At 39.7% G+C, this 17,007-nt stretch overlaps 1 protein-coding gene across 1 annotated transcript; it reads left to right on the top strand.

The window, feature by feature from the left end:
* Nucleotides 1–5,905: 5,905 nt before the first annotated feature.
* On the top strand, nt 5,906–16,313 carry LOC130738658 (probable cyclic nucleotide-gated ion channel 20, chloroplastic). The gene is made up of 13 exons (XM_057590748.1): nt 5,906–6,304; nt 6,889–7,407; nt 7,820–8,011; nt 8,133–8,231; nt 9,030–9,170; nt 9,709–9,957; nt 10,702–10,947; nt 13,227–13,372; nt 13,796–13,873; nt 14,771–14,900; nt 15,165–15,411; nt 15,563–15,725; nt 16,043–16,313. Exons 2-13 carry the CDS (start codon nt 6,904–6,906, stop codon nt 16,167–16,169), a joined length of 2,322 nt encoding a protein of 773 aa, XP_057446731.1. The 5' UTR covers nt 5,906–6,304; nt 6,889–6,903; the 3' UTR covers nt 16,170–16,313.
* The last annotated feature ends 694 nt before the right edge of the window (nt 16,314–17,007 follow it).

Below are 17,007 nucleotides of genomic sequence, written 5' to 3'. Positions count from 1 at the left end.
TCCTTGTGTGCTTTTCTATCTCTTATCTTTAGCACTTAAGTTCTCGAAAGATTTGTCAAAATCTTTAAGGTGGAAGTTTTATACTGAAAACGTTATTCAAACCCCCCCCCCTTTCTACCGTTTTTCATACCTTCATTTAGCTCAGCCTTAGACTGAGGCTTTCTTCTTCACACCAATATTTCCCGTAAGAGCAGGTGCGGCCTCGCCGGTTTTATCCCGGCGAGAGCTTACAGTTGCTAGGGACCCAATGGCCATATAGGTTTACCCAGACTTATGCCTAGTTTTTGTTCTCGCCCATATTTCGGGGAGGTCTCGTTTGCCCATATTTCGGGGAGACTTTTGGGATAAAATGCTTGTCATTGGACAAGGAGCTTACCCGCACACATCACCAACGAGAGGTCAGCGATTCGCGCCAGACTTTCCAGAACAATCCCAAGACATCAAGGTCGTGTTGGGATTGCCACCTTCAGGGAATTTTTCCCACCGGGCGAACGTGACATGTTAGTTGAGTTGCTATTTGGGTAGCAGCGGTTCGCGTCGGACTTTCCCGGTGCGATCCCCAGACATCAAGGTTGTGTTGGGATCGCCACCTTCGGGGAATTTTTCCCACCGAGCGACCGTCGTATTGTAGTCCAGCTAGGAGTATTACTTGAGAATATCATTTTGTATTTGATTTGTAAAAAATTTTACATGGGAGGGATGCCTCATTAAAAAACTCCCGTGGCGGAGAAAAATAGTGCATCTTTATTGTTAGTCCTAATTTTTGGTTTTGTTGTTGTGTCCTCGTTCCTGCTTACTTTGCTGCGTCCTCGGCCCTGCTTTCCGCACGCTTTCGCTTCCAGCCCCTCGGGTCAAAGTATCATCCCCATCACCACATCTTTTGAGCCTGACGTGCTCGCTATCCACTCATCGTTATTTCTGGGCTGGCTTCCTTCCGTGCCCGCCTGGTGACAATGAGGAACTTCTCCTATCTTGCCTTTCTGCTTGTCGCGCTTGGACGTCCCTGGGTTGAAAACTACCGAACCCACATGCTTCCAATATTTTGACTCTCTTTTTGCTTTACTTGGGCGACGACTCACTGGGCTCCTTTCCCTCACCTTTTTCTTGTCCTTAGACCGCTCGAGCGCCTTGTTATCTCTCTTCTCGCCGCTGCCCTGCTGGACGATTCGCTGATCCATTCCTTGAATCGTGATTCCTTTTCCCTTTTGCTCATCTCGCCCTGAATTCGAGAGATTCGGTTTCCTGAACATCGGCAGCTCCCAGAGTTCTGGGTCTGTTGAGCTCCAGCTGAAGAGGTCAAAGTTGTCCTCTACCAGCTTCTCTAAGCGTCTCCCTTGACTAACCGTGAGCCTGGGCTCGATCGCCAACACCCCCTGCTGAATTTATACGCTTCTAAATCTGCGATCACACTTGCCCAACGCTCCTCTGCATGAGCGTCCGTGAACTGTCCATCCTTGCCCGTCCTGCCATCTATCCTGACCTGTCCTTTGTTGCTCCCTAATCTTGCTATCTTCCTGTCAACCCCCTGCTTCGATCCCCCTTGCCTGCCTTGATTACCTTGGATGACCTCAACCTCATGACACATGTGTCCCTCGCCAGCTCCTTTCTTTCCATACAGGCTGAGACAGTTGTTGTAACATTCTCTCGCCCTCCTTTGATCAACTACAATCTTTCCCACTCTTCCACTCATCAGCGGATATTTCACCGCCAGGTGTGCCGTCGAAATTACTGCACAGAGACGATTGAGTGTGTTCCTTCCAATGATGACGTTGTAGGATGCCACAACCTGCAACACAAGATACCTTGCGCGGAGTAGCTTGGCGTTATCGTCGATACCAAAGACTGTGTCCAGATCTACATATCCGCGTACCCAGACTTGCGCGCCCGAGAAGCCTACCAACGTTCCTGTATAGGGCATCAAATCTTTGTCCGTCAATCCTAATTGATCAAAAGCATCGCCGTAGATGATGTCAGCGGAGCTTCCTTGGTCCAAAAGAACCCGCCGCACATTAAAACTGTTAATCCTTATCATTACAACCATGGGGTCGTCTTTATGTGCCTTGATATCACAATATCTGGATGCTGGAAACCGAATGGGTTTTCATACTGTTGCACTGATGTCACCGCTCTCGCGTGCCTTCGCCTTGCCGACGTTGTGTCTCTACCCCCGCCAAAGCCACCCGCGATTGTGTTTATTGTCCCAACTGGCGGCTGAAGGTCTTTATTAAAGGTTTCTTCCGCCCCCTTCTTCCTTGTTGTCAGTGTTTCCTTTTTGTCAGCGGTTGGCGTACGTCGGCGGTCGTCTCGCCTGCGGTCATCCTGCTGACGGCCCCCTTTGTACCGGTTCCCTTGCTGTCGTTCTCCATTCCACCGATCGCGAAGGTCGTTCATCTGCGATCGTCCCGCTCGAATGAGTCTTTTAATCTCGTTCTTCAGGGTAAAGCAATCTCCCGTGGCGTGGCCTACCGAGCGCTGATACTCGCACCACTTCGTTTTATCCAACGCCGCTCGGGGCGGGTCGGCCTCTTTCTCGCCTTCCTCAACCGCGTGGGTTGCCTTGACCTCTCGAAGCAACTCCGTCAAATGTGCATTTAGACTCTTCCCTGACTCCTCTTGCCGGCGAGGGTCAGCTTGATGCCACGGTCTGCGGCGCTCAAATTTTTTTCTCTTGGGGTACAATGGCTCCTTAGCAGCCTTATCTCCTGTCCTCACCTTCCTGTCTCGCTTTTTGTTGCCCTCTCCTCTCTCCTTATTCTGTTTCTCTTCTGGCAAAGCGTCCCCCTGTTCACCGTCTTTCTCCATTTTCGCGCGCCTTCGCTTGAAAGCATCATCCTCCTCGTCCAGAATGTAGGTGTTTGCTCGCGTCCGGATCTCTGCCATGGACTGAGCCGGCTTGCGGCTCAACTTGCTATTCAGCTTCCCCGTCTGCAACCCGTTCTTGAAGGCACGCGCACAGGCGTGCGGCTCTGACTCCTCAATTTTTACTGATATCGCGCTGAATCGTTTTACGTACTGCTTTAGAGTCTCGCCCTCAGATTGGCGAACGTTGTAGAGATCCTCAATTGTCACTTACTTGGTTTTACTGGCGGAAAACTGGACAAGGAATTTTAATGAGAAGTCACGGAAATTAGTGATGGATCCTCGGGGTAGCGTGGTAAACCACGCCATGGTTGTGCCTTTGAACATAGCTGGAAACATCCTGCACTTCACAGCGTCGGAAGCGGCACTGATCACCATTTTTGTATTAAAATATAACAGGTGCTCCTTGGGATCAGCTTTCCCGCTATAGGTCTCAAGGACAATATTCTTCATGTTATCTGGTATAGAAACCTCCCTCATTGCCGTTGAGAACGGCTCGAATTCAGCTACGGCCTCCGCTTCGCGCTCCCCTTCATCCTGCTGCTCGGAACGATAATATTCTAGCTGTTCTTGTAAATAATCGTTTTGCTGCCGTATATCGTCAACACTACGGATCAAGCGCCTCCAATCTTGGCCGAAGATCGGTGCCTGAGGTACCGGAGTCTCCTCTCCCGAAGCTCCGAGTGAGTGCGCTGGTGATCTCTGCTGCTCCGGTGAAGTTGGCGGAGAAGGTAACGGAGGCGTTGGAGAAGGAGGTGGAGGTGGTGGTGGAGGAGGAGTTAACTGATCTGTTTCTTCAGGGCGAACTTGATCGCGTCGCGGCCTGCCTCTCACGCGGCGTGGAGGCGAACCGCGCCGCCGCTTCTGATCTTCCTCGCGTCGTCGACGACGTGTCTCCATCGATCTTGGTTAGTGAACCGAAGAACTTCAAGCGAAAAACTGAAAACTGAAGAAAATTCACACAGAGAATCGAACTTCTCTAGATCCAATTGCAATCCACGTAGTCCGGGAATCAAAATCTACCGTTCCCCACAGACGGCGCCAAATGTTCCGTCATGAACATTGAGATGAGGTATAGTACCTAAGGTGTAAGGAACGTGATGTGAGATTCCTAGGGAGAATGAGAGCGTAACCGCTTTGGAAAGAGAATAATTGAATTTCAATCTTGTTATTTCACAAATGAGCCAAGAGTCCCTTACAATTGGTATTTCCCCCTATTTATAGTTAGGGGAGTTGGGCTTAGCGCCTCTGAATCATCCTAATGGGCCAGTTGGGCCTCCGGGATGAAGGCCCAAGTCCCCGGTCTGCTCATCGCCCCAGGTCAGCGCTCCTGGGCGAGGGACCCTGGGGTCTCGCCCAGTCAACATTATCCACTTCGCTAGCTTCCTTCATGACTTCTTCATCTTCATCAGAGAAGTCACAATCCTTATTCGTCCCCATTGGATTTTAGTAGAACCACCTCTACTAATTGTAGATTTTAGACCTCATATCTGACAAACCGTCCGATACGCTTTTTTTAACAATCATCCAAGCCCCAAAGTTCCCCATTCTTTTTTGATTCTAGAACCTTCTTAAAATTCTTTGATGTACGTTTCTCCTTACACGTCGGTTGGTCTTCTAGGTGCCTAATTAGGAAAGAATACAGACGGTGCCAATTTGCCTCACCTAAAACATATGAGATTGAGACCTTCATATTCTACTTTATTGATGAGGTTATGGAGATTAAACTTCTAGATTAAAAACTTACGTGGATCCACTTCAATACATATGCGAGCAAATTTCCCTCTCTCAGAAGCGAGCCTCTACCCTGGTGATCCATCATTCATTCTAAGAGTATTTTCGTTAGCCTTTACAAACCTGACAATAGTGTTCCTGATTTTTCAAAGCTCGTGATTGTCATAATACTCAATGGGAAGGATAGGAACTTGAACCCAAACCGTACTCTTTTGAGCTCATCTTCAAGAGGAAAGAACTCTGATTGTCATTGCTGAGCTACTAGATAATGTTTTAGAATCGTCCATGCTCTCGTCCCCTAAAACAGTATTCGTGTTGTCACTCCATTCAAAAAAATAGACTAAGAAGTACTCATTATCAAGATTAATGAAATCCATACACCTTATGGATACCACAACTTCATAAGCCTAGTCTTAAGAAATCGTATTCCAAGCCTTTTTCCAAGCAACTTGACTATTACAGCTTTTCATGTTGACCCACCTGCGATATTTCCTGCTTCGCGTTATCCACTTCACTCCTTCATGACTTCTTCATCTTCATCAGGAAAGTCTCAAATCCTCATTATCAGACTTGAACTCGAAGCAGTCACTCAAAATGTTATCCTCAGGGTAGATATACTTTTAAGAGACCATAACCACTAAAACCATAGCTCAACGCTATCTTTAGGAGACACTATTCGAGCGAGAAATATCCATTAAATACGTGGCTAACTCTCCCAACTGCAAACTTTTCTATCGAACACTCAAACATGAAGTATGCTTAAGGAAAATCAAACATGTACATGTACAGCTTAACTACAAATGTCATCATAGTCAAGAGATAATCTCACTTTGAAAAAGTAGATTAAAATTCACATTTGAAATTACAAAAATGCCATCCACCAGAGCCGCGTCGTGCAGCACCGCCACCGTCGTCCTCGTCGCACCGGAAGCCCAGCTATCCGCCTCGCTCCCACCATGGAAAACCATTCCTTCGACTCTCCATGCCTCGTGCACCCTTTACTTCTCACCTCACCCTCTCTCTGTTTATTTCCCATCTGTTCTCGGTGGAGCTCCGTTAGTCTCATCGAAGCTCACGATGAAGAACGACACAGGCACACACGAAGCTTCCGGTAAATTGTGGTGGCAGGAGGGTGGAAGATGCGGAGGTGAGGGTTCAAATTTTTTATTATCATATCTATCAACCAATGTATAAATTAATAGTGCACCACTGTCATGTATATATTTGTTAACTCATAAAAGACTTCACTTTCAATTTGTTATATACATAAAGTTGAATAATAATACAAAAAAAGTGGTCAACAAACGACATTCACACCCTACAATTGACTTAGTAGTCAAACGCAACTCGTAGATAGTTGGCCTCCTTAAGTATGTAGTCATCTGGAGATATCGATCCATGAGTCATGCGTGTGTAGAAGGATTTGTCACTTAATGTGATCTCAGAGCGTCGAGCGTCGGACGACTAGTCTCATGACTACTGATTATGGGATACCATGGAAAACAAAAAGAAAACGTCTTGATGTTCACATATGCATCAGGCTCACACTTCATTTCCTTCATCCTTGGAGTGTTACTTTAACTTGATCACCGAGCTCCTTTCCACTCTCCCCCCATAATCAACGAGCTACCACTTTCAGAAATGCTAATTTAACTTGATTAGGTGCAAGATAGTTGGTGGGAGCTTTCACTGGGAACTTCTCTTCAAACAGGTCTTGCTCTTTCTGGGTTTTTCCTTTCTTGATTATTGCTGCTTGTTAATGGCCTTTTTCTGTAACTTAGGCTCATTATATTGTGCTCAAATCTTCTACTGGCTCCTAACCCAATTTGCAATCCCTCATTGGTTATAATGCTTTATCTATTATAATAGAGAGTATATGTGTTATGTAGTAGTATTAGCATTGACGTTTGAACATGTAGAGGCAGGATCGGCATAAAGGGCATACATGTGTTTGTTAACTCTTCCATTAAAACTTGAGACCTTTGATAGTATTTAAATTTCAATTAGTGTTCATAGTTGGTTTAGTCAATGGATGTATAATTGTTATTTTTCCATGCTTCGAAAGGTTTAAGCTAAGCGGATTAATTATATCATCCTACATTTGAGTGCCAGCCACATAAAAACAAGGATCTTCTTTATGACTTATGATGCCTTAAGTTTCGTTTGGCCTTTCATTCTGAACTGATTATTTACTGTTTTATCATTCTAATTTTCCCCTTTCAAGTTTTAAGCTAAAGTGGATTATTTCATAATTCACATATATTGATGTTTTACTAGTTTCACAAAAAACTACAGAAACGTCAAGGAAACATGCCTCAATTCGACAAAGATGGGGTGCCGGTGCTGTTGGAAACACATGCTCAACAATCTGATGAATTCATGGATTCTAATTGCCGGAGGCTCTCATACAGGACACGGAGTGCATCAATTTCTATTCCGATGGTCCCCATTGAACCATATGAGGGAGGAACTCATCTTGTTGGACATACTGGTCCACTTCGTAGTGTGAGAAAACCACCCTCTGGGCAGATGAGTGGTCCACTATATGCTACCACTGCAGGAGCTGGAAATCATTTTCAGCACAGTATAGCTGTGCCAGGAAAAAAAGCAGTGGAGGGCAAGACACAACAACTTTCAACTTTTGATGGTACAGATGAGAATCTTTGGAACAACAACTATGATAGAAAAAATGAACACTTACTGAGGTCTGGGCAGCTGGGAATGTGTAATGATCCTTATTGCACTACTTGCCCTACTTATATTAAGGCTTCTCAGAAAGGAAATCCAAAGGTTTCGACTGTGTTTGATTCCAAGGTGTCTTTCTTCCTAAAATAGACTATTACTTCTTCATAAATTCTAAATAAACAAGGACTTAAAATACATTGCTATAAGTATTAAATAATTATTTAACATTTATTTAGAATTTTGAAATGATCCTTATTCCTTTTACTTTAAATACATTGCTATAAACCACTCTCTGAACCCTCGCAATTTCCATGTTACCATGCATCTCGTTATATTGCTTTTTTGTTGTTGATATTATTGTCTACTTTAAGGACAATAGAAGCATTGTCAATTGACCATTTGAAGCTGTCTCATTTTTGCAAAACTTATTTTCTGAAGGACACAATGACAGACTTCCTATTTTCTCTCAACCTTTTTCATTTCCTTTTGTAGACATTATATTGTCACTTTCATATAATCAAATGTATTTGAATGTTTACAGTTCCATAATTCTCTTTATGGGGAGGCAAAAGGTTTTGGAAGAAAACTTTTTTCTTTCTGCTCTTCATGTGTTCCTGGAGTTATGAACCCTCACGCTAAAGTTGTACAACAATGGAACAAGTTTCTGGCCATGTTTTGCTTGATGGCGATTTTTGTTGATCCATTATTTTTCTTCTTATTCTATGTGAGGAAGGTATGATTATTTTCCTTTTATTTAATTGTAAAATATTCATAGCTGTAGGCAGTAGATATTAATTTTCCTTGCTACAATTCTTGCAAATTTACTCTATTTTTTTCCCTCTCATTTTATCCAGGATTCTAACTGTATTGTTATCGACCTGACAATGACAAAAATACTTCTTTTACTTCGAAGCATAAATGATGTTGTATATTTATTGAACATTCTTCTCCAGGTAATTTATCAGTAGCCACCTTCTCAGAAGGTTTACCTCTGGCCTCCCTTTACATTGAATTTGTGCTAATTCGTATATTCGTAGAATGTTGTCCAATTGTTATAACAAAAACAACAGGAACAGCCAAAGGATTTTCTCACTAGGTGGGCTCAGTTACATGAATCAAACAATGCCATAATGTCTTTTCAAGAATCAAGCTAATGATAGATTATTTAAACCTCAGTCTCTCTTAATGGTTTAGCCTACATTTTTCGTTCTCTTTGTCTCTATCTCTTTATATAAATATGTTTTTATTATTCCATATAAAATAGTTTTGTTGCAACAGAATAGCAGGGTTTGGGTTTGCTCTTTCATCACACACAATTGTTTGCTAGAGAATAGTCAGATCATTGAAGCTCCAAAAGCATGCTGAACATTTCCTGTTCTACTTATATATCTTAGCGTATAAAGAGCCCAGTTTTGGGTTTGAGTCTTTTAGTGCCACCTGATTCAAAAGAGTAGTAGGCAATGCTATCACATGAATCATTCTCATCTCAAAGATATAGCGCATACAAGGGTGTTTCTGTTTTTACTTTGTCTTCTCTTTCTTGATTTTTTTGAATGAATGCATATAGACAATTTTGATAGATGGGGAGTGCTAGGAACAATTAGATGATGGAAGCAAATCATATCTAAACTTGATATGTGTGGATCTAGCTCCAGCTTAAATGTCTCAATAAAAAGCCTTGTATACAGCTATTCCAAGTGGTATTCCCCATCATAGAGCTTAAATAACTCTACTAAGTTGCTTCTTTGCAGTTTAGGTTGGCTTATGTTTCACCTGAATCAACGGTGGTTGGGGCTGGAGATTTAGTTGACAATCCCAAAAAAATTGCTCTTAATTACGTGAAGGGTTACTTTTTTTTTGACTTATTTGTCGTATCACCACCTCTACCTCAGGTAAATTTCTTCCTCTCCTTACTGTTGTTGAGGGCCAAATGTTTTTACTAATGTAAGCTGTTAGCTGCATGCATATAATTACTTTTTTATCTCAAGAACTGCATGCAAAAACTCTTTTTCCTTGAAGCATAGTCATGCCACAGGCTCACCTTATGTTGTGTTGAAATGAAATTAATTAAGAAGACGGAGAGGACATATCTCTTGATGTACCTTGTTAAGACCGATTATTCTAAAAGCTCAAGTTGAGAGTTATACATTAGAAATGATATCTTTTCTCTATGAAAACTTTCATGCTGTGGTAAGAATTTTGAAAATATTTATCGTATTGTTTCTTTGTTTATCATTTGTAAACTGCTTCTTGTTCTATATCATAATTTTCAAATTCAAAGTGAATCACAAAGATTTCTCCTTTTGGACATGGATATGTTCTTGAAAACATGTAACGAAGAAGAGAGCTTGTGATCTGTGAAAAAAAGACTGGTTTTATAAGGTACTCATCAAAATACTTGTCATGACATATGTGGTGAAATACTTACAGATAATGATACTTTTTGTCCTACCGACTTCCTTGGGATCACCAGGACCAAATTCTACTAAGAATGTTCTACATGTAGCAGTCCTTTTGCAGTATGTTCCCAGATTATTCAGGTTTTTGCCTCTGCTAATTGGCCAGTCTCCAACTGGATTCATATTTGAGTCAGCATGGGTGAATTTCGTCATAAATCTTCTCATTTTTATGCTATCTGGCCATGTTGTTGGATCTTGCTGGTACCTCTTTGGTTTACAGGTGAGTAAAAACAACAAATGAAGCCTCATTTGAAAAGTAAAAAATACAATATTTTGTGCTCACCAAGTGTCACAGTTTGCTTTAAAATTATCACCTTGCATGGAAAAGGAGGAAAGGTATCCTGAACCTCTGCAATATAAAAGGAAAATGCAGAAAAAGTATTTGCTGATTCACTTACTTGAATTCTTCTGATTTTCATGTATATAACACAATAATATTTAACAAAGGTATAGGAAAATTGAAGTATGATAGTGGTATGTGTAAGAAATTAAACATTATAATTACATATTAGTTCTGTTAGTTTCTGTTAGCTTGTTTCTAGTCTGTTAATAAACTGTTAGTTTCTTTTAGTCATGACTTCATGATTAGATCAAACGGTCATGATTTATTCCTATGATTCTCACATAAGAAGATCATTCTCATAAGATACATCCCCTACATATTTATACAAACACACTCTATTCAGAACCATAGAGCCAGAAAAACATTTCACAGTTTCTCGGAAACTACTTTCTCTTTTCTCTCAATCATAGCTGCTATAGGTTTCTGTCCGTATGTGATAGCATGTGCTAAAGTTAATGCTTCTAATTATTTTGTTAATAGATAATGAAATTCAACTATGATTAAGTTTCACAAGATTATGAAGAATAGTTTAATTGGAACCAGGAAATTAATTCAGTAAATGAATCTTAATTAACATTCAATTTACTAACTTTTCCCCTTTCCTCCCTTTTCTTCTTCCAGAGGGTTAATCAATGTTTGCAAAATGTCTGCCATAGTTCTATTAAACATGGATGCACGGAATTGATTGATTGTGATTCTAGGATGGGCCAGATGTCAGCTATGTGGAGAAACAATACAAATGCCACTGCTTGTTTGAATTCCACATCTGGTTCTTTCCCTTATGGGATATATGACAGAGCTGTAGCACTTACTACAGAAACTAAGGTGGTCAAGAAATATGTGTTTGCACTGTTTTGGGGCTTCCAAGTATGTATTTCATTCTTTTCATTTTTTTGTTCCTTAAGTAGTAATTTTGCACATTTCCCCCCCATGTATATGGAGATATGAAGATTCAAATGGGCTTAATAAAACGCATATGCATACATACACACACACACACACACACACACACACACACACACACACACATATATATATATATATATATCTATCTGTGTGTGTGTGTAATGCTAACCTTCTCTTTATGGGCAACTATGATCATGAACTTTTATAGTTTGACGCAAGCATGTTAATCTTTTCTTAATTAATTGACAATACATAGTTTATTAATCACAAATCCCATTAATTCTTTCTACGAAACAATTGAGATTAAATTTCAGGAGGTAGTTTTACTGGCTTTTTAAATAAGTTCCTACTTCCTATTGTTTATAAGTTCTTGATGGAGTATTTATACCACTTTACAGTTTTTAAATAGGTCCCTACTGTTTATAGTTTTTAATAAATAAGTCCTTGAAACCCTTAATTACAACACAGAATGGCTTCTAGATTACTATAAAGTATAATTGTATAAACATCCATTAGTGCCAGTGGAGCTTGATGGGGCTTATATAAATATCAGAAGTGTAAGAACCATGATCTCATAAACAATCTTGGTTGAAGAGGGACATATATGCAGCAGCCTGCTGGTTTTCAAAGTTCAGACAAGACCCTAGTTTGCAAGCTGAACAAAGCTTTATATGGGCTCAAACAGGCTCCAAGAGCTTGGTTTGATAGGTTGAAGACAGCTCTAATCAAATTTGGGTTCAGGGCAAGCTGTTGTGATCCTTCCCTCTTTACTTTCCATCATAAGTCAAGTATCATCTATATTTTGGTCTATGTAGATGACATCATTATCACAGGGAATTTTCTGCCCTTTATTCAAGAGATTGTTCAAAAGCTTAATTCTGAATTTGCTTTAAAACAATTGGGTCAGTTAGACTATTTTCTTGGTGTTCAAGTCCATCACTTGCAAGATAGGTCTCTCCTACTTACTCAGACCAAATACATTGGTGATCTTCTTGAAAGAGCAGACATGGCTGAAGCTAAAGGCATCTCTACACCTATGGTCAGTGGTGCCAAACTAAGCAAGCATGGAGCAGATTATTTTACAGATCCTACACTCTATAGGTCCATAGTTGGGGCCTTGCAATATGCCACTCTTACCAGACCTGAAATAAGCTTTTCAGTCAACAAAGTGTGTCAATTTCTCAGTCAGCCCTTGGAGGAACATTGGAAGGCAGTTAAGAGGATATTGAGGTATCTAAAGGGTACAATTCATCATGGCTTGCATATCAAGCCTTGTTCTCTGCATTCTCCAGTTGCTCTAGTGGCATACTGTGATGCTGATTGGGGATCTGATCCTGATGACAGGAGGTCCACCTTTGGTCCTAATCTTGTCTCTTGGACCTCTAAGAAGCAAACTTTGTAGCCAGGTCTAGTACTGAAGCAGAATATAGGAGTCTTGCTAATACCTCAGCTGAGTTGCTATGGATTCAATCATTGTTACAAGAGCTGCATGTTCCATTCACAGTTCCCAGAATTTTCTGTGATAATATGGGAGCTGTTGCATTAACTCATAATCCAGTTTTGCATACCCGCACCAAACATATGGAGCTTGACATTTTCTTTGTTAGAGAGAAGGTGCTGAATAAGTCTTTGTTTGTTCATCATGTTCCTTCCATTGATCAGCTTGCTGACCTCTTCACCAAAGCTCTTTCTCCTACTCGTTTTGAAGACCTTAGAAGCAAACTTAATGTGACTGAGAAACTAGTTTCTCACCCACCTTCAGTTTGAGGGGGTGTATTAGGATATATGTAGTCACATGCTGACATGGCATTGCTGACATGTCAATCTGTAACAGAATTAGTTATTAGGTGTAAGAGAATCAGTTCTCTCTCTTAGTAACAGCTTGCTACGCAAGCTTCTCTGATTCTCTATAAATAGCTAAATGCTATTCATTGTAACTCAACTTTTCAGAAATACAATTCAGTTAGAATCTTAACAACATCATTTGGAAAGCAAATGGGTAATTAAAAGATCCCAATAAACTTGTTTTCACTTTTCTCATTTCGTAGGTTGTATTACAAAAACATTCATACCATTTAACATTTTTCTTAGAAGAATGGGAAAGGCAAGAGTTGAACTTTAGAGCACATGATCATATATGCTCTAAATATCATTTCAAGGCCTAATTTGAACCATCACTAAAATTCCCACAAATGGTTTGATATCCCTTACCAATTATACTCATTTGATCTTTAATACAGCAAATCAGTACTCTGGCCGGTAATCAAAATCCAAGCTATTTTGAGTGGGAGGTCCTTTTTACAATGGCCATCATAGGATTGGGACTTTTGCTTTTTGCGCTTCTCATTGGAAACATACAGAACTTTCTTCAGGCTCTTGGACGGAGGTAGAACTCATTACTCTTACTCAAGTCTTACTTGTTGTGCCCCATGACTGTTGGTGACAATGGTGCTCTGTCATCTGTTTTCTTTTAAATCAATTTCTATTTAAAGTTTCTTTCATTTGAAAATTTAAAAATTATGCAGATGGGTGAACGACGGCTATTCTATAAGTCTAGATGCATCAAGTTTCATATTGTCATTTGTCAATATTTTGGACTGATATTCTTAAGTGGGTCTAGGAAGAAGACTTTTATAAATATTATGTCATATTAATTCTGTGATGGGAATTTTTTTTCCTTGTTAGTCAGTTTAAATTTATCTAGTGCTGGAACTTTTAACTTATACAAAGCTTTAATAGTGAAGTTCTGATGAGTTCAAGACCCAGGGTTGTAACACATTTGATATACTTTCTTCCATCTCACCTACAGGAGGCTAGAGATGCAACTTAGAGGCCGTGATGTTGAGCAATGGATGAGCCACCGTCGCTTGCCAGAAGGTCTCAGAAGGTATGAAATACGCAAATTCTTTTAACACATTATTCCTGATGAATTCCCTATCCCCTCCCACAACTTCTTTTATTGACTATGTACATGAGCAGCTTACTCTTACAGCTGTATTACATATATTAGCAGCTATTCAAGACTAACTTTAGTTTTTAAATGTGGCTATATTTCTGGACGACAACAACAACCTACATTTTTCCCACTAGATGTAGTTGGCTGCATAGGTCAAACAACACTGTAACATGCTGTCATGAATCATCTTTAAAGTCTACTAAAAAGATTATTGAAGTTTAAATCTTTCTTAACTATATTTTTTCTTTGGTTTCCCTCAACCATTCACTATTGGGCTATCCAACATCTGTTCTTTCCTTTCTGATTTTTCTTTTGGTCTTCTCCAGTTATGCCTAAAGCACCGACAACTATCACTTTATTCAGGTTCTATAAAATGTGGCCAGCCATGCTTCCATGTGTTCATCAAATATGACTAAGTTAGAATTAGTATCCATATTCGTGAAACTTATGGGGATTAGGGAATTACTATTGGGAGCATCTTATTAGCAAGATTGATTGTGTCACTTTTAGTGCTTTATTTTGTAAATCATATTTATTTACTTTTTCTATTTCCTCTTTACCTTTCTAAATGTACACACCATTTGTGTATGTTACAATAATCCACTTCCCATGAATTAAGTTCTTGTCTCTAATAAAATTATTCATATAGACAATGTACATATGTGTAGAGCTACTGATAATTATAACATAGAGCATATAATCCTGAGTCCTGACTGCTAAGAAAATAGTATGTGGACTATTTTTCACTTTATTTAGGTTCTATGCTACATGAAATAATGAATCACATCACATGTAATGTACAAATGATTGCTATTGTTTGCCGTGCAGGAAAGTACGTCAGGCTGAACGGTATAGTTGGGCTGCAACAAGGGGGGTTAATGAAGAAATGCTTCTAGAGAATTTGCCGGAAGATCTCCAGACAGACATTAGACGCCATCTCTTCAAATTTGCAAAAAAGGTATGGATTAGAATATTTGAGGCATACTTCAAAATTCAAATTTTCAGCCATGACTTTGTAAAAAACTTTGTTTTCCGTGTCTAATTGTAACCTGCCAGAATTGAATAGAAGTTGAAAATGAAAACCATTTTGAAGACAAAGCTGTATGCATATTCATCATGAAAGTAAAACAATGACATGTCGAAAGCCAAAGTGTATTAAACAACCCCGAATGTGTTATGTAATGATGACTTAATATTCTCTGAGAATATTAGATATCCGCAGGTTCGAATTTTTGCCCTGATGGATGAACCTATCTTAGATGCTATTCGTGAGAGACTTAAACAGAAGACATACATCAAAGGAAGTAGAATTTTGAGTCGGGGAAGTCTTGTAGAAAAGATGGTCTTTGTTGTGCGTGGAAAATTAGAGAGCATTGGAGAAGATGGAATTGGAGTTCCCTTATCTGAAGGAGATGCTTGTGGTGAAGAACTTCTCACATGGTATCTTGAGAATTCTTCTGTAAGCAAAGGTATGGCAAAAAATACTCGGTGCAAAGATAATGGATGACATGCCTGTTAAATATCTTTTAGTAGAGATCAGAAGAATTTACTACAGTCAGGAACATTGCCTCACTACAAAGTGAGAAACAACATGGTTTATCAATGTGGTTTCTCTTGCAGATGGTAAAAAAGTAAGGCTTCCAGGACAGAGGTTGCTAAGCAACAGAACTGTGAGATGCTTAACAAATGTGGAGGCATTTTCACTCCATGCTGCAGACCTTGAAGAAGTAACATTTCTTTTCACAAGATTCTTGCGGAGCCCTCAGGTCCAAGGAGCTCTAAGGTTATTTCACTCCATTTCCTTGTGTTATTTTAGTTTATATTTCAGCATATTCGTGACTGTTTCATGAAGAGTGCTATGCCATTTTGTCTTCAACCCCGTGGTTCATTTTCAATAAAGGATATGGATATTCATTGTCATCATATTGCATATGTGATATTGACCTTGGTCCCAAAATTATCTATCTTTTTCTTCCCCAAAATGTAGAGAAAGAGGGAACGAAATGGCCTTCACATATTTATATGCTAGCAGTGTGTAATTTTTACACCTGATATCTGTTTCAAAACTAGGCTCTGACATAATGATCTGGCCTATTTTAGGTATGAATCACCTTACTGGAGATCCCTTGCAGCAAACAGAATTCAGGTTGCATGGAGATACAGGAAGAAACGTCTAGGTCGTGCTCGTGCTAATATCTCACAATCAGATCAAACACCGAAGTCGTAGGAATGAATCACTGATTTGTATGCCATAGAGAACTAGATTGTAAAGTGCTTAATGAATTTGCAATTCTTGTAAACTAGGAATGAATCATCACATTATCATAAAACAACTTATTTTCTGCCAAATTATCAGTTGAAGATTCACTTATTTAGAATCTTGCAAAAAAAAAAAAGATTTATCCTGAGAGGCGCCTAAGAGGCTAATAAGACAAATGAGACTTCTTTGAGCAAGAATAACATGCAGGTAAAATGGAAGGCGCCTTATTGTAAATTGAATGTTGATGCAGCAAAAGGTTTAACTGACATATGGGTATAAAGTAATTTATGGATGCGTAAAAAATAATTCCCTGCAAAATAGGTCACATAAAATTACTTAGACATGTGGTAATGGTGATGTGTCCCAATGTTTACTACGAGGACTAAAGCCAAAACAATCTGTAAAAGTAGGGACTAAAACTACAAAATTAGATAATAGGACCAAAATAAAATGTGAGAACAAAGTGAGTGATTTTAAGAAGAAAATAATTGAGAAAGATTTGTTCAGCTAAATCAATTATTCTCGCTTGATTAAGACTAGTAGTCGGAGGCACCAGGGTTTGAACCTAGAAAATTAGAAAAACTCACTACACTACAGCACATGTTTTTTTCTAAAACAAATCCACCAAATGGGAATAATATAATATTTCTGTTTTTAAATGAAAAGTTGCCGAATTTGTAATTAAGCTTGCGAATATATCTGCCGTACCGTTTATAACAAAGTAGCAGGCAACCTTAGTCACAACACAAGATGACGTTAAATTGCCTTTGTTTCTCTCTACTTTGCATCACCATTGGCATCGTCC

The sequence above is a fragment of the Lotus japonicus genome, chromosome 2 (genome assembly GCF_012489685.1).
Source record: "Lotus japonicus ecotype B-129 chromosome 2, LjGifu_v1.2".
NCBI lineage: Eukaryota > Viridiplantae > Streptophyta > Magnoliopsida > Fabales > Fabaceae > Lotus > Lotus japonicus.
This window is presented reverse-complemented; position numbering and strand designations above follow the sequence as displayed.